Source organism: Oncorhynchus gorbuscha, linkage group LG02 (genome assembly GCF_021184085.1).
Source record: "Oncorhynchus gorbuscha isolate QuinsamMale2020 ecotype Even-year linkage group LG02, OgorEven_v1.0, whole genome shotgun sequence".
Classification (NCBI taxonomy): domain Eukaryota; kingdom Metazoa; phylum Chordata; class Actinopteri; order Salmoniformes; family Salmonidae; genus Oncorhynchus; species Oncorhynchus gorbuscha.
Window position 1 is genome coordinate 35,900,640 of NC_060174.1, and position 26,119 is coordinate 35,926,758.

The 26,119-nt window shown below is 44.2% G+C and overlaps 1 protein-coding gene across 1 annotated transcript in view; it reads left to right on the forward strand.

Annotated features, from left to right (window-relative positions):
* The first annotated feature begins 973 nt into the window (after positions 1-973).
* Positions 974-26,119, forward strand: part of LOC123990106 (otogelin-like protein) — a 53,113-nt gene continuing 27,967 nt past the window's right edge. The window contains exons 1-24 of the mRNA XM_046290751.1: positions 974-1,110; positions 1,660-1,702; positions 1,928-1,973; positions 2,179-2,257; positions 5,578-5,670; positions 7,586-7,862; positions 8,647-8,852; positions 9,076-9,470; positions 9,614-9,720; positions 9,921-10,027; positions 11,231-11,356; positions 11,444-11,552; positions 11,626-11,672; positions 11,796-11,941; positions 12,039-12,171; positions 12,329-12,506; positions 12,645-12,769; positions 12,902-13,111; positions 14,100-14,268; positions 14,794-14,868; positions 14,997-15,040; positions 15,328-15,511; positions 16,315-16,422; positions 17,580-17,718. Of these exons, the coding sequence (XP_046146707.1) occupies positions 1,026-1,110; positions 1,660-1,702; positions 1,928-1,973; positions 2,179-2,257; positions 5,578-5,670; positions 7,586-7,862; positions 8,647-8,852; positions 9,076-9,470; positions 9,614-9,720; positions 9,921-10,027; positions 11,231-11,356; positions 11,444-11,552; positions 11,626-11,672; positions 11,796-11,941; positions 12,039-12,171; positions 12,329-12,506; positions 12,645-12,769; positions 12,902-13,111; positions 14,100-14,268; positions 14,794-14,868; positions 14,997-15,040; positions 15,328-15,511; positions 16,315-16,422; positions 17,580-17,718 (3,231 nt within the window). The 5' untranslated portion in view covers positions 974-1,025. The remainder of the gene's footprint in view (positions 1,111-1,659; positions 1,703-1,927; positions 1,974-2,178; positions 2,258-5,577; positions 5,671-7,585; positions 7,863-8,646; positions 8,853-9,075; positions 9,471-9,613; positions 9,721-9,920; positions 10,028-11,230; positions 11,357-11,443; positions 11,553-11,625; positions 11,673-11,795; positions 11,942-12,038; positions 12,172-12,328; positions 12,507-12,644; positions 12,770-12,901; positions 13,112-14,099; positions 14,269-14,793; positions 14,869-14,996; positions 15,041-15,327; positions 15,512-16,314; positions 16,423-17,579; positions 17,719-26,119) is intronic.

Genomic DNA, 26,119 nt, shown 5'->3' on the forward strand with positions numbered 1-26,119 from the left:
CAACCAGCTTCACCTGGCTTTAATATATTTTGATTTGTTTAACACTTTTTTGGTTACTACATGATTCCTTATGTGTTATTTCATAGTGTTGATGTCTTCACTATTATTCTTCAATGTAGAAAATAGTAAAATAAATAAAAACCTTTGAATGAGTAGGTGTGTCCAACGTTTTGACTGGTACTGTATATGTACTGTTTAGTGACTTAAGTATCAACAGTAGATGCAATTAAGAAAAAATATACTTACCTATCAGAAGTGAAAGTATAGCAGATATCCAGCAGCATACTCCACCACTCAGACATCATTTAGAAATTAAGTACTTGTGTTTAGTGAGTCTGCCAGGTCAGATGCAATAAGGATTACATTTACATTTAACATTTAAGTCATTTAGCAGACACTCTTATCCAGAGCGACTTACAAATTGGTGCATTCACCTTATGACATCCAGTGGAACAGTCACTTTACAATAGTGCATCTAAATCTTAAAGGGGGGGGGGGGGGGGGGTGAGAAGGATTACTTATCCTATCCTAGGTATTCCTTAAAGAGGTGGATGGACCAGGTGGATGGACCATGGATGTTATTTTGATTTTGAAGTGTGTGAATTGGACCAGTTTCCTGTCATTCTAAGCATTCAAAATGTAAAGAGTGCTTTTGGGTGTGAAGAAAAATGTATGGAGTAAAAAGTACATAATTCTATTTAGGAATGTAGTGAAGTAAAAGTAAAAGTTGTCAAAAATATAAATAGTAAAGTACAGATTTCCCCCAAAACTACTTAAGCAAATCTTTAAAGTATTTTTACTTAAGTACTTTACACCACTTTCAGTCGGTTTGATGTCACCAGTTTTACACAAAAATCATGCCCCCCGCACCTGCGCGAAGGTGAACTCGTGACCTCGTCATTCATCCGAGTTGCACGCTCAACTATGTGCGCGTGGACGTGAACCGCGGGAAGTCCGGTAACGAACAGAGACCCTCCTCTACTCTCCGGTCTGTCCTGTGAAATGTTCCGTTAACCTCCGGGTGGATGAGCTCTGAGATGAACGGTCCACGTAGAGTAATACTGGTCCTTCTTTCCTGGTGTTCAGTTCTCCAGCTGCTGACAGCACACCGTGAGTCTCCCAGCGACACACGCGCATCATATCAAAATGTATAACTTAGATGAGTACTATAACCTTTACTGTTTCAACATAAACTTTTGACGTTCTAAGAGTGATTCCAAAAATATCAAAGAGAGAGAAAACTAGCACCAGTGTTGTATGCGCGAGACATTTTTGAAAAGTTAATATTTTGCTGTTTTAACCTTAGGAAATATCGGATGATAGGCAAATTGTACTGTTCACGTTTGAAATGTGGGGTTCAAACCCCGCAGTGACATCGTTATGGCCTTGGGGAATTATGATTGACAAATGTTTTCCTTTGGATAGGAATACATTAGAGCTGATACTGTCTTTTAAATCATTCAGAGGTGTAGCCTAAATTGTTGCTGTTCAATAATGTGCTCCAGCGACCCTAAATTCGAACGTTTAAATTAATACATTTGATATGTTTTGTCGACTTGTGGTATATATGTGATGATATTTTATGTGTTGTGATAGAGCAATGAAGTCATACTTTTGATGGTGTGTGAGGTTTTACTGATGTTTTTTTGTTGTGTTCAGCAGCTCAGAGCCAACTGACAGAGACAGACAGTAGATTACAGAGGTAAGAGAGGAGAGGAAGCGAGAAACATTCATAATCTCAGGGGATTCATTAATTCAATGTCATGGCTAAACTGATGCATGTGTGTGTTTGGTTTGGATGTATTCAAGTGGTCAAAAGTGCACTTAACTTCAGTTTGCATGTTTCTCCTCATAATGAATGTATATCTCCATGTGCCGTGTGTGTCTGTGTGTGTGTGTGCATGTGTACGTGCGTGCGTACGTGCAGGAGGGCTAATGCACTGCGGAGGAAACGGGATCTCCTAGGGGAGGAGGTAGGCACACTACACCTAAGAGAAGCAGATGAGGTCAGGGCATACACACACACAAAAACACCCTGAATAGCACAAAGACACCTTTGTAGGACACGCACACATACACATACATACACTGGTGCAACTACACACAGGGGTAGAGATACACATTTACTACACATGTTTGTGCATGTGTGTGTGATCATCAGTGTTCTCTTCTCACCAGACATTCAGTCCACTTCTCTCTGAAGCAACTCTCCCTCGCAGTGTTCTACACAATTACACTGCCCGCGATGCCTCATCAGGTACACACACACACACACACACACACACACACACACACACACACACACACACACACACACACACACACACACACACACACACACACACACACACACACACACACACACACACACACACACACACACACACACACACACACACACACACAATGTCTTGAAATGTCTTGAGTCAATAAGTATTCTATCCCTTTATTATGGCAAGCTTAAATAAGTTCAGGAGTAAAAATGTGCTTCTTTGGGATTGTTGAGCTAACGTATGCTAATGCTATTAGCATGAGGTTGTAAGTAACAAGGACATTTCCATACGAACTATCATGGTCCAAACACACCAAAACAGTCGGGAAGAGGGCACGACAACACCTTTTCCCTCTTCGGAGACTGAAAATATTTGACACGGGGTCCCCAGATCCTCAAAAAGTTATACAGCACTGCACCATCGAGAGCATCCTGACCGGTTGCATCACCACCTGGTGTGGCAACTGCTCGTGTGGCAACGGCTCGTCAACTTAAGGTGCTACAGAGGGTAGTGTGCACGGCCCAGTACGTCACTGGGGCTAAGCTTCCTGCCATCCAGGACATATATACTAGGTGGTGTCAAAGGAAGGGACAAAAATTTGCCTAAGACTCCATCCACCCTAGTCATAGACTGTTCTCTCTGCTACCGCATGGAAAGCGGTACCGGAGCGCCAAGTCTAGGACCAAAATGCCCCTTAACAGCTTCTACCCCCAAGCCATAAGACTGCTGAACAATTAATCAAATGGCCACCTGGACTATTTACGTTGACACCCCCTTATTTTTACACTGCTGCTACTCGCTGTTTATTATCTATGGATAGTCACTTTACCACTACCTACATGTACAAATGACCTCGACTAACCTGTACCCCCGCACATTGACTAGGTACTGGTACCCCCTGTTTGTAGCCTCGTTATTGTTATTTTATTGTGTTACTTTATTTATTTTTTAAAGTTTAATTTATTTCGTTTTACATTTTCTGAATTCTATTTCGTGAACTGCATTGTTCAGAATGGGAAATGTCAGAATAATAGTACAGAGAATGATTTATTTCAGCTTTTATTTATTTCATGACATTCCCAGTGGGTCAGAAGTTTACATACACTCAATAAGTATTTGGTAGCATTGCCTTGAAATTGTTTAACTTGGGTCAAATGTTTGGGGTAGCCTTCTACAAACTTCCCACAATAAGTTGGGTGAATTTTGGCCCATTCCTCCTGACAGAGCTGGTGTAACTGAGTCAGGTTTGTCGGCCTTCTTGATCATACACACTTTTTCAGTTCTGCCCACAAATATTCTATAGGATTGTGGTCAAGGCTTTGTGATGGCCACTCCAATACCTAGATTTTGCCACAACTTTGGAAGTATGCTTGGGGTCATTGTCCATTTGGAATACCAATTTGCAACCAAGCAATTTGCAACCAAGCTTTAACTGATGTCTTGAGATGTTGCTTCAATATATCCACATACTTTTCCTCACTCATGATGCCATCTATTTTGTGAAGTGCACCAGTCCCTCCTGCAGCAAAGCAGCCCCACAACATGATGCTTCCACCCCCGTCCTTCACGGTTGGGATGGTGTTCTTTGGCCTGCAAGCCTCTTCCTTTTCCTGCAAATATAACGATGGTCATTATGGCCAAACAGTTCTATTTTTGTTTCATCAGACCAGAGGACATTTCTCAAAAAAGTACAATCTTCGTCCCCATGTACAGTTGCAAACCGTAGTCTGGCTTTTTTATGACGGTTTTGGAGCAGTGGCTTCTTCCTTGTTGAGTGGCCTTTCAGGTTAGGTTGATATAGGACTTGTTTTACTGTGGATATAGAAACATTTGTTCCTGTTTCCTCCAGCATCTTCACAAGGTCCTTTGCTGTTGTTCTGGGATTGATTTGCACTTTTCGACACAAAAGTACATTCATCTCTAAGAGACAGAACGCGTCTCCTTCCTGATCAGTATGATGGCTGCGTGGTCCAATGGTGTTTATACTTGCATACTATTGTTTGTACAGATGAACGTGGTACCTTCAGGCATTTGGAAATTACTCCTAAGGATGAACCAGACTTGTGGAGGTCTACAATTTTTTTTCCTGATGTCTTGGCTGATTTCTTTTGATTTTCCCATGATGTCAAGCAAAGAGGCACTGAGTTTGAAGGTAGACCTTGAAATACATTCACGGGTACGCCTCCAGTTGACTCAGTTGATGTCAATTAGCCTATCAGAAGCTTGTTAAGCCATGACATCATTTTCTGGAATTTTCCAAGCTGTTTAAAGGCACAGTCAACTTACTGTATGTTAACTTCTGACCCACTGGAATTGTGATACAGTGAATTATAAGTGAAATAATCTGTCTGTAAACAATTCATGGAAAAAGGACTTAGTAGATGTCCTAACCAAATTGCTAAAACTATAGTTTGTTAACAAGACATTTGTGGAGTTGTTGAAAAACTAGTTTTAATTACTCCAACCTAAGTGTATGTAAACTTCCGACTTCAACTGTACTCATGACTCCATTCTATGAGCACCACAATTACTATCGGTTTCTCCTTGTGAAAGCCAAACACTGTAAGACCGTATTTTATAACTTAGCTGGTCATGTTGGCAATTTGAATAAGCTTTCAAATTATGCCCACCTGACCCATTTCATGGTTCATAATGGACCGTTTTTGGATTCCGTAAAAACAACAGTAATTGTGCGATGGGGGATGCAGGGATGTGTTCCAAACAAAAAACAACACGTTTGCTTGCTTCAGTTCCTCAAAAACACAGCTAACAGAGCTCAAAAAAGCACCTAATACTTGAAGGCTCTTTCCTTGAGAATTGAAATGACTTAGGAACTGTGCACACTTTGGAGAGGTGTGTGGACCCTTGTCATTTTACAAAATGCTGCACTGACCCCAAAACTTCCACGAATATTCTTATGTTACTAAATATCCATAGTATTTTCTGATTTCGATGTTGACAAATAATATGAAAAGTTCAGTTAATGTAAAATCAACAGTGTAATGTTTTGATTCAGTCTTGTGTCAGGTGAACTGTTTGGTCCTTATCTTTGGTCTGATCATTTCACCATAATCTCCAAAGTGTTCCCTTTCAATTGCTACCATGGGTATGCATATGCTACTCATATTTCTTCTGTTAGAAACATTTTAATCTGTCTCTATCCATATAGGCCAATTATCACAAGTGTAAAGGGTTAAAGCAATTTCTCTCGTAAAGAATAAGTTATTCATCAATTGGTGAATCTCAAAGTATTTCCAGAGGAGTTCTAAGGAATTGAGGAAAGATTGTGTCTGTGTTTCACCAGAGTACTGTGGCTGTCTAAATGGGGGCTGGTGTCAGGAGGGAGGTGTGTGTGACTGTGCACAGTTCCAGGCCCTCGGAGACCGCTGCCAGATCAGTGAGTAACACACACACACATCTTGAACCTAGAACCACAATGTATGTTTCATTTTGGTGTGTGTGTGCCTGCATGAGAGTCAGACTGACACATCCATCAGCAACCATTAATAAGCTGTCCACACTGTCATAAATAACCACACACACACACACACACACACACACACACACACACACACACACACACACACACACACACACACACACACACACACACACACACACACACACACACACACACACACACACACACACACACACACACACACACACACACACACACACACACACACACACACACACACACACCAGTCCATAGTGTGTATGATTAAGTCTGGAGGATTAGGGTTGAGTTTCTGTAGACTACACAGGGTCTCTATACATCAGAGATGCGTCTCTAGTAGAGCCTCTATAGCAGTAGTCACCAACCTTTTTTGAGTCAAGATCACTTTCGCAGTCAAAAAGCAAGTTGAGATCTACGCTCAGATTTTGTTTTTTACATTAACCTCACACAAACAGTTTTGTAGGAATGAGGTTTGGACAGTAGGCCTAATAGATTATCACAACATATTGGCTATATGATTGGCCTGCCAATATTGTTAAAGAGACCATATTATATTTCAAAACTGAAGCTTTGATAACAAAATAGATCAGTTGGTTTAGCACTTTTTTATTTTTACTGGACTGATGGTACCTGCATCTGATGGTCAACGAGGTCAAATCATGACGTCAGTGGGCTTCAGGTCGAAAAATTGGAGCTCTAGAAAGATGCCTGAGTTTCCGACTTGGAATTCCCGAGTTGGATGACCTTTCAAAACTATTTTTCTCAACTGCTTCTCACGGTCCCTGCTCTCTCCGTCCTTTCCTCTGGTGAGACTGACCAGAGAGTGGGGACATTGTCTTCCACCTGATAACGAAACTTGAGTGCACCGCATCTGCCTCATGCACAAATTAATGTTGTTCCTATGACCAGAGAAAGTTAAATATTATTTCATATTAAAATCGACACGATGAGCTGATAATAATAATAAAATGCAGGGCTATCGATACTTGGCTACTCATTCATGACAGCTGTACGGAATATGGAGAAGCGCGTTTTATAATAGTGTTGAATAAAAACAGTGACAGTGCTGAATTTAAACTTAAACATGAACTCACTCATAAAAACAGCAGCTCTTTGCTGTATTCTTTGACAGTCTCTCTATGGTCATGATTTTAAAAGTTATTTAATCTTACTTAAGCTAGTAGCCTATTCAACTTGGCTGTGGCCAGGGTCCCGGAAGCTCTGCAGCCACGGCGATTTAAGCCATTCGATTGGGCAGCGCAGTAGGTGCACTCGATTTAGTCACAGATTTGCCGGTCCGCCCGGTAGGCCGCCTACTTCTCATGAATCAAGTGCACCTACCGGCAACAGCACAACATGATTCTAAAAAAGGAGTGCAAGCCTTTATTGTTTGTTGGCTTTTCTACAGAAATATTTGGTGATCGACTAGGAATCACGGTCGACCGGTTGGCAACCATTGCTCTATAGTGATACATTGCCTGAGACCTAAAGTAGTGTTTCCCTCACCCAACCACAATGGTTTTGTTGGCGCAATGGTAAGCACCCTAGCGTCAGGAATATGAAGTGTTGCTGTTCGTTTATCATGCTGGGTGTGGCAGATGAACTCTGATACACACTGTTCCTGTCAACCATGTACCAACCTGGCTAAAGTACCACCAGAGCAACAACACTGTTAGACAGTGGGTGTAGTTGGCTGTGTATGGCACAGAGACGGGTTTTCCTGTAACTGAGCGGCTTTTAGTGAGCTAGCATTGTGGGCACCCCCACACACAAACAAACACACCAGCGCACTATCATGCCAATTCAGAGTTGAGATAAGCGTGCACAACTCAGAGTTTGTGTGTGCATGTAGTTCCTAACCAGGGCCAAGACAGAGATGGGATCTGCAGGTCTTGGGGTCAGCACCACTATGAGACGTTCGATGGCAGCTACTTCTACTACCCTGGAACCTGCTCCTACATACTGGCCCAGGACTGCCGCTCAGCCACACCACAGTACACAGTGTGGGTCCATAACAGCCGTGTGTGTGAGGGCAGTGTGTACTCCTGTCCCAGGGCTCTCAGTCTCTTCTTCCCCAACGAGGAGGAAATCCACATCTCTGGATACCAAGTCCACCAGGGGGGCCGCAGGTGGGTGGGATATGGAGGAATGTGTATGTTTTCTGTTGTAATGTGTGTGTGTGTGTGTGTGTGTGTGTGTGTGTGTGTGTGTGTGTGTGTGTGTGTGTGTGTGTGTGTGTGTGTGTGTGTGTGTGTGTGTGTGTGTGTGTGTGTGTGTGTGTGTGTGTGTGTGTGCGCCTGTGTGTGTGTGTGCAGAGATGGGCAGTTTTTGAAATATATATTTGAATTACTTCTGAGTATTTTACCATTTTTTTAAATAGAAGCTCATATTTTATGTCCACCCTTTCACCTTGCACTGGTATCAGAAGTCTGATAGCACTATGGTGTGATAAAAGCGTGTGCTAAATCAACTAAGTAAGTCGCTCTGGATAAGAGCGTCTGCTAAATGACTTAAATGTAAATGTAAATGTAAATATAACTGTATATGTAAAAATGAACAATTGCAAAGCATGCTCAGTATTATTCTAATGAGCTCCGGCCGAAACAATACACAGTGTGCTTTGCAGTTCTTTTTGGTATGTTCATTTTCACATATAAATGTACATATTGGTCAATGAGCAGACATGTATCCAGAGTGACTTGCTCAAGGTAGTTAAGCAACAACATAACACAGTCATAGCCAGTACAAATATGTTGTTCCTGTTCGGCCAGCTAAATGCAAATGTATACATTTAAAATGTAAAAAAAACACAAAACAACACATGTATTTTGTTGTTTATTTTGATACATTGATCTTTATAGTATTTTGTAATTGTATTTTGAAATGTTTGCCTATCCCTGCATATGTGCATAGGCTGAGCCTGCCCCAAACAATAGGAGGTGTGTTTATAGAGCGTCTGGCTGACTACCTTCTGGTGAAGAGTGTGTTTGGCTTCTCTCTGGCGTGGGACGGAGAGAGCGGAGTATATCTGAAGATGTCTGAACAGCACCACGGCACCCCCTGTGGCCTCTGTGGGAACTATAACAACCTGCCCAACGATGACCTCACCACTGCCCGCGGTGAGAGACACACACTCACTCACTCACACCTCATCAAAGCCTACTGTAAGACTGGACAGGTGGGTCCGACCAGCCTCTTATCCTCCTTCCTCCACCCATCTCTTATCCTCTGTCTCAGCACCCAATCATCCTTCCATCACAACCTTTCTCCTCTCAGCACCACAGGGAACCATTATAGTTATTATTACTGAGGTGGAGGCCGTAGTCCTGTAACATGACCTAGACAGCAGAGGAGAGTGGGAAACGAAGAGGAGAAGAGAGGAGAGAGGGAAAAGAGTACAAAGGGGACAGGAGTGCAGAGAGGAGAAGAGAGGGAGGAAGGGAGACGAGGGAAACAGAAGAGAGGAAAGTAGAGCAGAGGAGAGAAGTTATTTTAATATACAGTCATTATACAGTTATTATATTATATTGGATTATTTTCAGGCATCTAGAGGAAGGACCCCTAACTGTGTGTGTGCGTGTTTCGTGTGTGTGTGTGTGTGTCTGTGTGTAGGTGTGCAGACAGAGGAGCCAGCAGTGTTTGCTAACAGCTGGTCAGTAGATCTGCCCCATGAGAGAGGTTGTCCTCTGGTGGACATAGACTTCACTGGACCCTGCCACTCTGAGTCTGATATGGACGTAAGAGTTGTCTGTCTGTGTGTGTCTGTCTGTCTGTTTGGAACATATTACTTGAACCTAGGTTGTCAGTGTGCCATAAGACTGTACAATGATATTCTGTGTTTTGTTGTATTATGTTGATGTTTGTGTATGTGTGTGTGTAGGATGCCATAGAGAAGTGCAGTGCTCTCCTGTTCTTCCCCTTCCTGTCCTGTCATGATAACATTGATCCAAACCCCTACGTGGCCAGCTGTGTCGCTGACCTCTGTGTGTAAGTCACACCCCAGTGTGTGTGTGTGCGTGCGTGAGTGAGTTGCCTGTCTGTCTTCTGGCTGACTATTGTCTTAAGTGTTGTCTCACTATTTTCTGAATGTTGTGTGTGTGTGTTTTGTCTGAATGTTTTCTGGCTGTTGTCTGAGTGTTGTCTGACTGTTGTTTGAGTATTTCTGACTGTTGTCTTCTGTGATCCAGGTCTGATGATGAGGAGACGTTTTGTCGTGCGTTGGTGGAGTACACACGAGCCTGCAGCCATGTAGGATACCCTGTACGAGAGTGGCGAGACAGCTTCCCTTCCTGCAGTCAGTAACATTATACTAACCTAACTTAAACATGCAGTCCAGGATCTTAAAGGGAAATTTAAAAAATGTTCTAGTTCATATTCTTCTTCTCCAGCACCACCCCAACATCAACATATGTGAAAATGGCGCGTTTCTACACTGCCGTTCAAAAGTTTGGTGTCACTTAGAAATGTCCTTGTTTTGAAAGAAAAGCACGTTTTGTCTATTAAAACAGCATTAAATTGACCAGAAATACATTGTAGACATTGTTAATGTTGTAAATGACTATTGTAGCTGGAAACGGCTGCTATTTATGGAATATCTACATAGGCGTACAGAGACCCATTATCAGCAACCATCACTCCTGTGTTCCAATGGCACGCTGTGTTAGCTAATCCAAGTTTATTATTTTAAAAAGCTAATTGATCACTAGAAAACCCTTTTGCAATTATGTTAGCACAGCTGAAAACTGTTGTTCTGATTAAAGAAGCAATAAAACTGGCCTTCTTTAGACTAGTTGAGTATCTGGACCATCAGCATTTGTGGGTTCGATTACAGGCTCAAAATGCTAGAAGAAAATACTTTCTTCTGAAACTCGTCAGTCTATTATTGTTCTGAGAAATGAATGCTATTCCATGCGAGAAATTGCCGAGAAACTGAAGATCTGGTACAACGCTGTCGACTTTCTGTATGTTTTGTGGAAAAAAATATATATGAAGATAAGTGTTTCCAATGACATCATCAGTGTGCATCATGTGATTTTAACCAATTATAAGTATGCTTTGCCTACTAATCGCCTACTAATTGCCTACTAATTGGTTGATGATGTCATTGAAAACACTTATCTTCCTCTATCTTTCTTATTACAAAACATGGATACGTGCAATTTTCACATATGTTGATGTTGCAGTGGTGCTGGGGATGACTATTAAGTAGGAAAAAATCATCTATTTCCCATTCAGCACAACTAATTCGCAACATATTGTACGAATTGGATTTGTTGCATATCATACAAATTGCCCGAAAAATTATGAGAATCATCTTTTGCATGACGAAACATATCATACGAAATGGATGAGGGAGTACACAACTTGATGATGTAAACGGGGACCCGTTTTGGCTGAAATGTTCTAAAAGTTCTGGAGCAAAACATTAACCCCAACCTTTAATTGACAGTGAGCTAACTTATTACTGCAGTAAGTTCTTAATTTGACTGTTCCGTAGATGATGGTTGTGAGGAGAGTTTTGTCCATAGAGACTGTATTAGCTGCTGCCCTCCCACCTGTACCTTTGACAAGGAATGTCTGGGAACCAACTTGCACTGTCTGGATGGATGCTACTGCCCTGATGGTACACACAAACACATTTATACACACACGTCGCATGCACACACGCACACACACACTCCATCTCACCCTCTGTGTCCAACTATTTTAGGGTTGATTCTACAGAATGGGACGTGTATAGCAGTGTCTCAGTGTCCTTGTGTCTATCACGGCACCTCATACACACAGGGACACACTCTGGAGCAGGGCTGCAGCGTCTGGTGAGTGTGTGTGTGTGACTTGTGTGTGTGTTCATGTGTGTGTGTGAGTTGCTAACCTGTGGTGTATTTACAGTGTGTGTATGGGGGGAGTGTGGAACTGCACAGAGAACAACTGTACAGGTGAGCTAACCTCTCAAGTCATATGATCAGAAACTCATATGCTAAATGATCCAATGTCACATCTTTCACTTCCTGCCTGCCTGCCTACCTTCTTCTTTCTCTCTCTATCTCTCTCTCTCTCAGCGGAGTGTTCAGTAGTCGGTGATGTGTTTGTGACGTCGTTCGATGGGAGGATGTTCCTGCAGCCGGGGGCGTGTCAGTACGTCTTGGTTAAGAGCCGGATTGGCAACAGATTTACTGTTACCGTTCAGTACACCACCTGCACAGAGGTAACACACACAAACACATATTGCAGTATACCACCTTCACATAGGTAACACGCACACAATCTGAAACAATCGTGTGTGTGTGTGTGTGTGTGTACAGGCCCAGCAGCAGGCGTGTATCCAGTCGGTGACAGTGGTACTGGATGAAAATGTTAGTCACCAGGTGACTCTGACCCGAGAGGGGGAGGTGCTTATAGGGGTCAACCCCGCTCCCACCTTGCCCTACACCAATGGTACGATACAATCAACTTAGAATTGATACTCCTATCATTACTTCGTATAATATGCAGTATGATACGGATAACATCAGGTATAGAGAGAACAGTAATGGTCCCAACACAGCCTTGTGGAACACCTTATTTCAGATTTAATATGTGTTTATGTGAGTAGATGTAGTGGAGGTGCAGAGGCTAACGTCGGTGTTCGTCCAGCTGAGGACCTTGCTTGGACTGCGTCTGCAGTATGACGGCCGTGGTGGGCGCGTCTACCTACAACTGGACAGCCAATGGCGTGGGAACACGCTAGGCCTTTGTGGAACCTTCAACGGAAATCTTCGGGACGACTTCCTGTAAGGAAACTACTTCCTCTCATATTGACCCCTAAATATTCTTTGGAGAAAAGGTTTAGGGCATTTATATCTGAGGCAGTTGAGTAAAAGAGTATTACAGTAAGTATATTCATGACATTTTGGCCTGTGTGTGTATAGTTCCCCAGCAGGGATGATAGAGGGGACTCCCCAGCTCCATGCTAACTCCTGGAGGGTCTCATCTGCTTGCTCCGCCCCCATCAACCAGCCAATCATCGACCCCTGTGAGATGAACCAGCACAACGGTAACCTCTCACCCCTGACCTCAAAACTCTAACCCTGACCTCCATTGACTGCTTGATATATCTTCATGTTTTGCTGCAGCCATATCCTCTAAAAAGCTGAGAAGTGTGTGTGTGTGTGTGTGTGTGTTACAGTGTTCTATGCCTCTCTATGTGAGGTTTTGTTGGGGAGTGTGTTTTCTCCCTGCCATGGTTACGTCAGTCCCAGTGTGTACCAGCAACAGTGTCGCTACCAGGCATGTCGCTGTGGAAACACCTGTCTGTGTACGGCCCTGGCCCACTACACTTACCTCTGCTCCAAACACCATGTTGCAGTCAACTACAGGGCCCACGTCTCAGAGTGTGGTGAGTCTGGGCAGTGGAGAGCTGGAGAATGATATGTCTGTGTGTAGTGGTGGTGTGTCTACACTGTAAAAAGTAGGTTACTGTACATTTACAGTAAAATACTTGCAATATAGACATCAGTAAATAACAGGACCTTTACTCATTACAAGGCACGCTTCAAAATATGTTAATAATCCAGCAAATTTTACCCCTCCCATAATGCAACATAATTTCCAGAATGCTGTACTACATATACAACAAAACCGCAATAAAATACTTTATTGTTAAATTGTATTGTAATATATCACTTTCACTTGTAATGCCCTTAACAAAGGCGTCTAAACTGGCAATGACTGTCACGCCCTGACTTTAGAGAGATGTTTTATTTTTCTATTTGGTTAGGTCAGGGTGTGATGTGGAGTGGGCATTCTATGTTTTCTGTTTCTATGTTTTGGCCGAGTATGGTTCTCAATCAGGGACAGCTGTCTATCGTTGTTAGGAAACTACTGCCACATTTCAGTTAAATTGGTACAGCACTGACAGGTGCAACAAATATAGCCTCTTACAAGGCATGCCTCAAAATATTTTAATGAGCCAGAAACAACAATACCATGCATCCACTACTGTTCAAAAGGTTTTTGGCGGCACAAAAATACGGTATGGTTCTGTGTTCTGTGTTGTACAGCTTTCTCCATTACGAGTGCAACAAATATAGCTTCTTACAAGGCACACCTCCAAATATGTTAATGAGTCAGACATTCTTTCTCCGTCCACAACATTTTCCCACAATGCACCATAATTCACAGTATGCTACTGTAAATATACAGCAAAATATACAGCACAATTTTACAGCAGTGTAGCGGAATGACATTGAGCTCCCATAATGCATTGCTCTTTACAGTACTGCACTGTAATATAGAATTACAGTAGCTAACTGTAAAGTTACAGCAATTTGTTACAGTGTAGGTGGTGTGACGGAGGTGTTTAACTCAGGTGTGTGTGTGTGTAGGGGTGGTGTGTATGGGTGGGATGCTGTTCCATTCCTGTGTGTCATCCTGTGGCCGCTCGTGCCGCTCCCTCTCCAGTGGAGAAACCTGTAACCATGATGACTGTGCTGAGGGGTGTGGCTGCTCAGAGGGCAGTTACTACGATGACGTACGACAACGTTGTGTTCAGCCGTAAGACTTCGCCCCCTTACACATTATCATCTAACATGCATCTTGCCTGGCTACCCAAACCCCTTGCTTCGGTAAAACCCTACGACACGTCCATGGACGTTAGTTTCTTGTCCGCAATGAGTCTGGATCTTAGTATCTCCGCGACGATTTCTGGAACGCAAACCCATTCTAACTGTTCTGATTGGTCCCAGAAACTGATGGGTGGGGCCAGAGCCAGAACCCACGTTTGTAAAGCAGCATTTAGAAAATGCATCATAGGCTTTGATACCCGATTGCTTAGAAATTATTAAATCGCTGTTGACTTTGTTTTGTACAACAACCCAAATTTCGACATCACCACAAACGATTTCAGTGATGGCAGTCTCAGACTGAAATATGTAGCAAACATAGAGCAGCGGAAGAATTCTGAGTAGTCAGGCAAGTATGCACCATAATCTTGATCAAAAGCACATTATCATCATCATCATCATCGTCAAACACATAGGACTTGACCCTCCCATCATCCTCTCCTCTTTTCTCTCTCAGGTCTCAGTGTCATTGTTACTCTATTGGTGGAGTGTCCCAGCCAGGGGAGGTGTCCTTCAGCGCCGCCGGCCCTTGGTAAGCAGCCACACACACACTAGCCATGGTACATAGAGAGGTAATAGAGAGTTCACTTCACAGACATAATGCCCTTCTCCCTAATTGAAATGTTTATTCTCTTCTCCCGCTCTGTCTCCCATCAACAGCCTTTGCAGGAATGGAAGGATGGAGTGTGTACCAGAAGAAAGAGGTAAACCCACCATCCGTCTCTTATTCAGGGTGTCAGGTAGCCTAGTGGTTAGAGCAGTGGGCCAGTAACTGAAATGTTGCTAGATCAAATCCCTGAGCTGACAAGTTAAAAATCTGTCTCTCTGCCCATGAACAAGGCAGTTGACCCACTGTTCCTAGGCCATCATTTGTTCTTAACTAACTTGCCTAGTTAAATAAAGTTTTTCATCATCCATCCATCCCATCCATCCATCTATCTATCCATCAACAAAGCTCTGTTTCTGAATGACTTCTGTCTTTGTGTTTTAGAGCCAGAGCGAGGCCAGTGTCCGGAGGGAAAGGTGTTCCACAGCTGTTCTGAGCCCCAGGGGGTCCAGGGGGTGGTGGCTTGGCGAGGAGGTGTGGCCTGTGAGCTCACCTGTCGGAACCTGATGTTGAACCTCACCTGTCCTCCCACCACACCCTGCATACCTGGCTGTGTCTGCCCACCTGGGTAGGGTGTGTGTCTGTGTGTTAGTTTAACTATTTTTTAAAAACTGGAGTCGATTGGCACACACTTGCGTCAAACTAATTAACATGATTTTTAAAAATCCCCATCAAAATCCATCTGTATAAGTTAGAAATATCAGTTTTTTTGTTTGGGCTGCGTCTCAATCCAACACATCCTCCAATGTCGGCCTTCCGCATCTGCTGTGGAAAGTGGCAGAGCTACAGCGCTGTTCGTCAGACCTGGAGACATCCTGAAAATCAGTCTTCTCATGAAAAAACATCTGTAGCGTCCGAATGGTTTGGCCTACAAACTAAGGAAAGATAAGGCTCACGAAGATGATGGTGTTGTCCGTTTTGTAACATCCAAACCGTTTAGGGTACAAACTAATACCAGGGGAGGGGAGACTCATTCTATGACCCCCACAAGTGTCACAGGACTCGTCCAAAGGTAATCCAGTACCGGTTGAAAAAGTAGTTTTGGAAGTAGTATGGAAGTCGTTTTGTGCCACAAAGAATGTGTTATTCAATGCATTTTCTATGAGCTATGGCAGTAAAGGCCAAATTCAATATTTTATCAAATAATATTTTTAGATCATTTTTTATACCTGCAGGGGTCCTAAAAGTCCAAATAAAATAGCTAAATGATCCATGGTATGACCATCTTAAAACAATTCCATATGTTAGCTTAATATTACCCCCCCGGGGCTTAGATTTTTAACACAGAAAAAAGTACTTTATTAGCACACACATGCTTGAGCCCTGATTGTTGTAATGGTTCTACCCGACTGTGTGTATATGTGTGTGTAGGCTGGTTCTGCACCGTGGGGAGTGTTACTACCCAGAGAACTGTCCCTGTGCCTGGCTGGGCCTGGAGTATCTGCCAGGAGAGACCGTCGACACCCCCTGTTACAGATGGTAAGACCCTCCCATCCCTTAAAGGAAAACTCTATACCCAAAAACAATATTTTGGTATTTGTTTCATTAGTCCATTATTGATGAACGTTGATAACGTTGATTATTGATAACGTTTTCAAGATATAACTTTCATAATACAGAAATACAGCCGGTACGATGCACATTGATTCAGTACTGGTACTCCTTGTACATTCTTGTACATTCTATAGCCTCGTTATTGTTATTTTATTGTGTTACTATTTCCTTTTTTTATTTAGAAAATATTTGTCATACTTTTTAACTCTGTATTGTTGGGAATGGGCTCGTAAGTAAGCATTTCACTGTAAAATCTTCACATGTTGTATTCGGTGTATGGGACCAATACAATTTGATTTAATTTGATGCCGGCTGTATTTCTGTATTTTGAAAGTTACAGTGCCTTGCGAAAGTATTCGGCCCCCTTGAACTTTGCGACCTTTTACCACATTTCAGGCTTCAAACATAAAGATATAAAACTGTATTCTTTTGTGAAGAATCAACAACAAGTGGGACACAATCATGAAGTGGAACGACATTTATTGGATATTTCAAACTTTTTTAACAAATCAAAAACTGAAAAATTGGGCGTGCAAAATTATTCAGCCCCCTTAAGTTAATACTTTGTAGCGCCACCTTTTGCTGCGATTACAGCTGTAAGTCGCTTGGGGTATGTCTCTATCAGTTTTGCACATCGAGAGACTGACATTTTTTCCCATTCCTCCTTGCAAAAACAGCTCAAGCTCAGTGAGGTTGGATGGAGAGCATTTGTGAACAGCAGTTTTCAGTTCTTTCCACAGATTCTCGATTGGATTCAGGTCTGGACTTTGACTTGTCCATTCTAACACCTGGATAGGCACTGTATATATCTGGAAAACTTGATTGCTGACACGCAAACATTTAGGGACTATATCAACAATGGACTAATGAAACAAATACCAAAATATTGTTTTTTGGTGTGTTTCCATTAAGGATTGTTAAATGCTGTTAACATGAAAAAATAGAGCACTAGTATCCTAAATATTGCTCAAATGCTCAATTGTGTTTCATTTACTGTCTTCTCTTTGTCTTTATTTTTGTCTGTATGTTATTCTCCCCCTCTGTCTATCTATCTATCTCTCCCTGTCTCTGTCTCTCTCCAGTGTGTGTCACCGGGGGTATTTTAACTGTAATTACTCTCCGTGTCCGGCAGTATGTACGGTCTACAGTGACAGACACTACCACACCTTCGACGGCCTGGAGTATGACTATCACTCAGACTGTCAGGTCTACTTACTCAAGGTCTGTGTGTGTGTGTTTTTTTATGAACCTTTATTGAACCAGGGAAACCCACTGAGCCCAAAGTTTCATTTCCAATGGTGCCCTGAGAACAGCAGTTAATGCAATGTGAGCATGATCACAAAACAATTACAGTTACATCATTTCAAATAAATTATGTTACATTCAAAGGGGCAGTAATTACAAACAAATACATACAATCAATCAAAACAAGTACACTTTTCATAATCTATTTTTTGTTCTTCCCTAAATTCACCTTTTGGGACCAAAGAATAAAGTTTTAGAGTGAACTGTAGGTTATTCCAGGACGGCAGGGCATAGTAACTGAAAGCAGTCTTCCCTAACTCAGAGGAGACCCGTAGAACCTCTTGTACCAACCAGTCTAGAAACGGAGTCTATTTGTTACTAGATTTCTAATTTAGAAGTGAGGTGAAATAGTATGGGAGCATACACTGCTCAAAAAAATAAAGGGAACACTAAAATAACACATCCTAGATCTGAATGAATGAAATAATCTTATTAAATACTTTTTTCTTTACATAGTTGAATGTGCTGACAACAAAATCACACAAAAATTATCAAAGGAAATCAAATGTATCAACCCATGGAGGTCGGCATTTGGAGTCACACTCTAAATTAAAGTGGAAAACCACACTACAGGCTGATCCAACTTTGATGTAATGTCCTTAAAACAAGTCAAAATTAGGCTCAGTAGTGTGTGTGGCCTTCACGTGCCTGTATGACCTCCCTACAATGCCTGGGCATGCTCCTGATGACAGTCTATGGTGCAACGTGGCGTTGGTGAATGGAGCGAGACATGATGTCCCAGATGTGCTCAATTGGATTCAGGTCTGGGGAACGGGCGGGCCAGTCCATAGCATCAATTCCTTCCTCTTGCAGGAACTGCTGACACACTCCAGCCACATGAGGTCTAGCATTGTCTTGTATTAGGATGAACCCAGGGCCAACCGCACCAGCATATGGTCTCACAAGGGGTCTGAGGATCTCATCTCGGTACCTAATGACAGTCAGGCTACCTCTGGCGAGCACATGGAGGGCTGTGCGGCCCCCCAAAGAAATGCCACCCCACACCATGACTGACCCACCGCCAAACCGGTCATGCTGGAGGATGTTGCAGGCAGCAGAACGTTCTCCACGGCGTCTCCAGACTCTGTCACGTCTGTCACATGTGCTCAGTGTGAACCTGCTTTCATCTGTGAAGAGCACAGTCTTGGTGTTCTCTGGCAAATGCCAAACGTCCTGCACGGTGTTGGGCTGTAAGCACAACCCCCACCTGTGGACGTCGGGCCCTCATACCACCCTCATGGAGTCTGTTTCTGACCGTTTGAGCAGACACATGCACATTTGTGGCCTGCTGGAGGTCATTTTGCAGGGCTCTGGCAGTGCTCCTCCTGCTCCTCCTTGCACAAAGGCGGAGGTAGAGGTCCTGCTGCTGGGTTGTTACCGTCCTACGGCCTCCTCCACGTCTCCTGATGTACTGGCCTGTCTCCTGGTAGCGCCTCCATGCTCTGGACACTACACTGACATACACAGCAAACCTTCTTGCCACAGCTCGCATTGATGTGCCATCCTGGATGAGCTGCACTACCTGAGCCACTTGTGTGGGTTGTAGACTCCGTCTCATGCTACCACTAGAGTGAAAGCACAGCCAGCATTCAAAAGTGACCAAAACATCAGCCAGGAAGCATAGGAACTGAGAAGTGGTCTGTGGTCACCACCTGCAGAACCACTCCTTTATTGGGGGTGTCTTGCTAATTGCCTATAATTTCCACCTGTTGTCTATTCCATTTGCACAACAGCATGTGAAATTTATTGTCAATCAGTGTTGCTTCCTAAGTGGACAGTTTGATTTCACAGAAGTGTGATTGACTTGGAGTTACATTGTTTTGTTTAAGTGTTCCCTTTATTTTTTGAGCAGTGTATATGAATAATAGCTAATGTTGGGCCCTACTGGTAGTCAGAGCCTCCCAGCCAACATAACTATAAGAAACAATGATGCGTACAGAAATTATCACCAGTGGTGAAACGTAAAGCTGAGTGATAGACTGAATCTAGAGGTTTTAACACAGTGTTGCTTGATCAATTGTCCTCCTATTTTCAAAAGTGAGACAAGATTTATTTATTTACATGAAACCAATCTTTACTCACAACTTTTTGTCAGCTTATCAATGTGTGTTTTAATGTACAACTTATTCAAATACCTACATACTTATAATGCAGGTCTAGCTCATTTTGGGCTCCTGTCAAGGTACAGATACAGGTCTTTAGGATCAATTTGACAGGAGCTGGAGACATAAACTTGGTTTTATCAACATTTAACACTAATATAAGATCCGTGAGCGATTCTTGAATTGAATTAAAGCCAAGCAGAATGAATGTCTTGATGCACTGAGGGGGCACGGGAATAAATATATGTGTCATCCACATAGTGTCATGCAGGTGATAGAGGACCCAAATGCGACTTAACAGAAACAGAGTTTATTTAAGTCCAAACAGGGAATAACTGAAATCCTCTAGTCTGTAGAGGGGAATAACTGGAGAAGCGGCCACAGACTGCAGGTCGCTTCGGGTAGGCGCAGGCCGTAGTAGACAGAGACACCTGCTCACACGCAGCATCTGATGAAGGCAAAAAACACGACAGGACAGGGCGATACACAATCACAGCAAAAACACGACAGGACAGGGCGAAACGAAATCACAGCATGGTGAATACTAAACAAGGAACCGACGGGACAGGAACGGAACACAAAGGAATAAATAGGGACTCTAATCAGGGGAAAGGATCGGGAACAGGTGTGGGAAGACTAAATGATGATTAGGGGAATAGGAACAGCTGGGAGCAGGAACGGAACGATAGAGAGAAGAGAGAGCGAGAGAGTGAGAGAGGGAGGGGGAGAGAGAGGGATAGAAGGAGGGAAAGAACCTAATAAGACCAGCAGAGGGAAACGAATAGAATGGGGAGCACAGGGACAAGACATGATAATAAATGACAAACATGACAGTACCCCCCCACTCACCGAGCGCCTCCTGGCGCACTCGAGGAGGAATCCTGGCGGCAACGGAGGAAATCATCGATGAGTGAACGGTCCAGCACGTCCCGAGACGGAACCCAACTCCTCTCCTCAGGACCGTAACCCTCCCAATCCACTAAGTATTGGTGACCCCGTCCCCGAGAACGCATGTCCATGATCTTATGTACCTTGTAAATAGGTGCGCTCTCGACAAGGACGGGAGGGGGGAGGGAAGACGAACGGGGGTGCGAAGAAAGGGCTTAACACAGGAGACATGGAAGACAGGATGGACGCGACGAAGATGTCGCGGAAGAAGCAGTCGCACAGCGACAGGATTGACGACCTGGGAGACACGGAACGGACCAATGAACCGCGGAGTCAACTTACGAGAAGCTGTCGTAAGAGGAAGGTTGCGAGTGGAAAGCCACACTCTCTGGCCGCAACAATACCTTGGACTCTTAATCCTGCGTTTATTGGCGGCTCTCACAGTCTTCCCCGCAGACAAAGGCAGACCGGTAATGAAGTCTAAGGCGATGTGAGACCATGGTCGAGAAGGAATGGGGAGCGGTCTGAGACGACCGGCAGGAGGAGAGTTACCCGACTTAGTCTGCGCGCAGTCCGAACAAGCAGCCACGAAACGGCGCGTGTCACGCTCCTGAGTCGGCCACCAAAAGCGCTGGCGAATAGACGCAAGAGTGCCTCGAACACCGGGATGACCAGCTAACTTGGCAGAGTGAGCCCACTGAAGAACAGCCAGACGAGTGGAAACAGGAACGAAAAGGAGGTTACTAGGACAAGCGCGCGGCGACGCAGTGTGCGTGAGTGCTTGCTTAACCTGTCTTTCAATTCCCCAGACTGTTAACCCGACAACACGCCCATAAGGAAGAATCCCCTCGGGATCAGTAGAAGCCACAGAAGAACTAAACAGACGGGATAAGGCATCAGGCTTGGTGTTCTTGCTACCCGGACGGTAAGAAATCACAAACTCGAAACGAGCGAAAAACAACGCCCAACGAGCTTGACGGGCATTAAGTCGTTTGGCAGAACGGATGTACTCAAGGTTCTTATGGTCTGTCCAAACGACAAAAGGAACGGTCGCCCCCTCCAACCACTGTCGCCATTCGCCTAGGGCTAAGCGGATGGCGAGCAGTTCACGGTTACCCACATCATAGTTGCGCTCAGATGGCGACAGGCGATGAGAAAAATAAGCGCAAGGATGAACCTTATCGTCAGACTGGAAGCGCTGGGATAGAATGGCTCCCACGCCTACCTCTGAAGCGTCAACCTCGACAATGAATTGTCTAGTGACGTCAGGAGTAACGAGGATAGGAGCGGACGTAAAACGTTCTTTTAGAAGATCAAAAGCTCCCTGGGCGGAACCGGACCACTTAAAACACGTCTTGACAGAAGTAAGAGCTGTGAGAGGGGCAGCAACTTGACCGAAATTACGAATGAAACGCCGATAGAAATTAGCGAAACCTAAAAAGCGCTGCAACTCGACACGTGACCTTGGAACGGGCCAATCACTGACAGCTTGGACCTTAGCGGAATCCATCTGAATGCCTTCAGCGGAAATAACGGAACCGAGAAAAGTAACGGAGGAGACATGAAAAGAGCACTTCTCAGCCTTTACGTAGAGACAATTCTCTAAAAGGCGCTGTAGAACACGTCGAACGTGCTGAACATGAATCTCGAGTGACGGAGAAAAAATCAGGATATCGTCAAGATAGACAAAAACAAAGATGTTCAGCATGTCTCTCAGAACATCATTAACTAAATGCCTGAAAAACAGCTGGCGCATTGGCGAGACCGAACGGCAGAACCCGGTACTCAAAATGCCCTAACGGAGTGTTAAACGCCGTTTTCCACTCGTCCCCCTCTCTGATGCGCACGAGATGGTAAGCGTTACGAAGGTCCAACTTAGTAAAGCACCTGGCTCCCTGCAGAATCTCGAAGGCTGATGACATAAGGGGAAGCGGATAACGATTCTTAACCGTTATGTCATTCAGCCCTCGATAATCCACGCAGGGGCGCAGAGTACCGTCCTTCTTCTTAACAAAAAGAACCCCGCCCCGGCCGGAGAAGAAGAAGGCACTATGGTACCGGCGTCAAGAGACACAGACAAATAATCCTCGAGAGCCTTACGTTCGGGAGCCGACAGAGAGTATAGTCTACCTCGAGGAGGAGTGGTCCCCGGAAGGAGATCAATACTACAATCATACGACCGGTGAGGAGGAAGGGAGTTGGCTCGGGACCGACTGAAGACCGTGCGCAGATCATGATATTCCTCCGGCACTCCTGTCAAATCGCCAGGTTCCTCCTGAGAAGTAGGGACAGAAGAAACGGGAGGGATGGCAGACATTAAACACTTCACATGACAAGAAACGTTCCAGGATAGGATAGAATTACTAGACCAATTAATAGAAGGATTATGACATACTAGCCAGGGATGACCCAAAACAACAGGTGTAAACGGTGAACGGAAAATCAAAAAAGAAATAGTCTCACTGTGGTTACCAGATACTGTGAGAGTTAAATGTAGTGTCTCAAATTTGATACTGGGAAGATGACTACCATCTAAGGCAAACATGGGCGTAGGCTTGTCTAACGGTCTGAAAGGAATGTTATGTTTCCGAACCCATGCTTCGTCCATGAAACAACCCTCAGCCCCAGAGTCAATCAAGGCACTGCATGTAGCACCCGAACCGGTCCAGCGTAGATGGACCGACATAGTAGTACAAGATCTAGATGAAGAGACCTGAGTAGTAGCGCTCACCAGTAGCCCTCCGCTTACTGATGGGCTCTGGCCTCTTACTGGACATGAATTAACAAAATGTCCAGCAACTCCGCAATAGAGGCACAGGCGGTTGGTGATCCTCCGTTCCCTCTCCTTAGTCGAGATGCGAATCCCTCCCAGCTGCATGGGCTCAGTCTCAAAGCCAGAGGAGGGAGATGGTTGTGATGCGGAGCAGGGAAACACCGTTGATGCGAGCTCTCTTCCACGAGCCCGGTGACGAAGATCTACCCGTCGTTCTATGCGGATGGCGAGAGCAATCAAAGAGTCCACATCTGAAGGAACCTCCCGGGAGAGAATCTCATCCTTAACCACTGCGTGGAGTCCCTCCAGAAAACGAGCGAGCAGCGCCGGCTCGTTCCACTCACTAGAGGCAGCAAGAGTGCGGAACTCAATAGAATAATCCGTTATGGACCGTTCACCTTGGCATAATGAAGCCAGGGCCCTAGAAGCCTCCCTACCAAAAACTGAACGGTCAAAAACCCGAATCATCTCCTCTTTAAAGTTCTGGAACTTGTTAGAGCAATCAGCCCTTGCCTCCCAGATAGCTGTGCCCCATTCTCGAGCCCGGCCAGTAAGGAGTGAAATGACGTAAGCAACCCGAGCTCTCTCTCTAGAGTATGTGTTGGGTTGGAGAGAGAACACAATCTCACACTGCGTGAGAAAGGAGCGGCACTCAGTGGGCTGCCCGGAGTAGCAAGGTGGGTTATTAACCCTAGGTTCTGGAGGCTCGGCAGGCCAGGAAGTAACAGGTGGCACGAGACGTAGACTCTGGAACTGTCCAGAGAGGTCGGAAACCTGAGCGGCCAGGTTCTCCACGGCATGGCGAGCAGCAGACAATTCCTGCTCGTGTCTGCCGAGCATAGCTCCTTGGATCTTGACGGCAGTGTAACGAGCGTCTGAAGTCGCTGGGTCCATTCCTTGGTCGGTTCCTTCTGTCATGCAGGTGATAGAGGACCCAAATGCGACTTAACAGAAACAGAGTTTATTTAAGTCCAAACAGGGAATAACTGAAATCCTCTAGTCTGTAGAGGGGAATAACTGGAGAAGCGGCCACAGACTGCAGGTCGCTTCGGGTAGGCGCAGGCCGTAGTAGACAGAGACACCTGCTCACACGCAGCATCTGATGAAGGCAAAAAACACGACAGGACAGGGCGATACACAATCACAGCAAAAACACGACAGGACAGGGCGAAACGAAATCACAGCATGGTGAATACTAAACAAGGAACCGACGGGACAGGAACGGAACACAAAGGAATAAATAGGGACTCTAATCAGGGGAAAGGATCGGGAACAGGTGTGGGAAGACTAAATGATGATTAGGGGAATAGGAACAGCTGGGAGCAGGAACGGAACGATAGAGAGAAGAGAGAGCGAGAGAGTGAGAGAGGGAGGGGGAGAGAGAGGGATAGAAGGAGGGAAAGAACCTAATAAGACCAGCAGAGGGAAACGAATAGAATGGGGAGCACAGGGACAAGACATGATAATAAATGACAAACATGACACATAGAGATGTAAGCCCCAGTTAGGGCAGCGCAGTGCTGTTTCCTACCCTGTGCATTAACTATGTCATGTATGACTAGAGAAGCAGCCAAGATGGTGCTGTGTCCTGGCCTAAAGCCTGACTGATGAGTATTCAGGATAAATGTTCTATTTGAAATGGACTGCAGCTTACCAAGAGTTCAGATATTTTCACTAGACATGAAAGCTTTGAAATTGGGAAATAATTATTAAGATTGCAGGGATCACCACCTTTATGAAGTGGGAGAACAAGGGCTGCCTTCCACGCCTTAGTAATAGTAACATTAATAGCTAAGAGAGTGTCCAGAACATCCCTACTAGTGACTTGCCGAAGAGAGAACAGTGGGTCACCATTTACAGTAGCAGGCAAGTCTGATTAAACAGGGTTGCATCAGAGATTAACTTGTATTATGTTCATGAACAGTATTTTCAGAGTTGTCCTTATTGCTGCTATTTCCCCTTTCAAAAAAATATCCTGCTGCAATAAAATGTTGGTTAACTCATCAGTTATTTCAGTTTTGTCTGCTATAGTATTGGGAGTTCAATAGAACCTCATTGGGCTGAAAGGTGTGGCTGCTTATTTTTATTGATTTAATAGCCTTCCAAAACTTAGCTGGATTGCCACGAGGGTCAGATATGGAATTAATGAAATAGTTAGATTTAGCCCTTTTTACGGAAGCAGTAAATATATTTCTAAGTTATCTGAAGGTGAGCCAGTCAGCAGAGATACCATTGTGTCTGGCTTCAGACCAAGCTTTGTTCCTTAGCTGAATGAACTCATCAAGTTCAGGCGTGAACCATGGATTGGCTCTATCTTTCATTCTTAATCTCTTCATTGGAGCATGTTTATCAGATGAAGAGATAAACATACTAAAGAATTGTTCAAGGTCAAGTTCTGCTTGTGAGTGTCATTAACACTAAGTAAGACTCAATGTTTAAGGTCATGTCAGAACCCTACTCACGGAAGTGTTTAAAGTTTCTCTTAGCAGTAAGGCGTGGTTGAGTTTTAGGCAACTTTGTGTTTCTGACACAGACTTTGGGACAGTGGTCACTG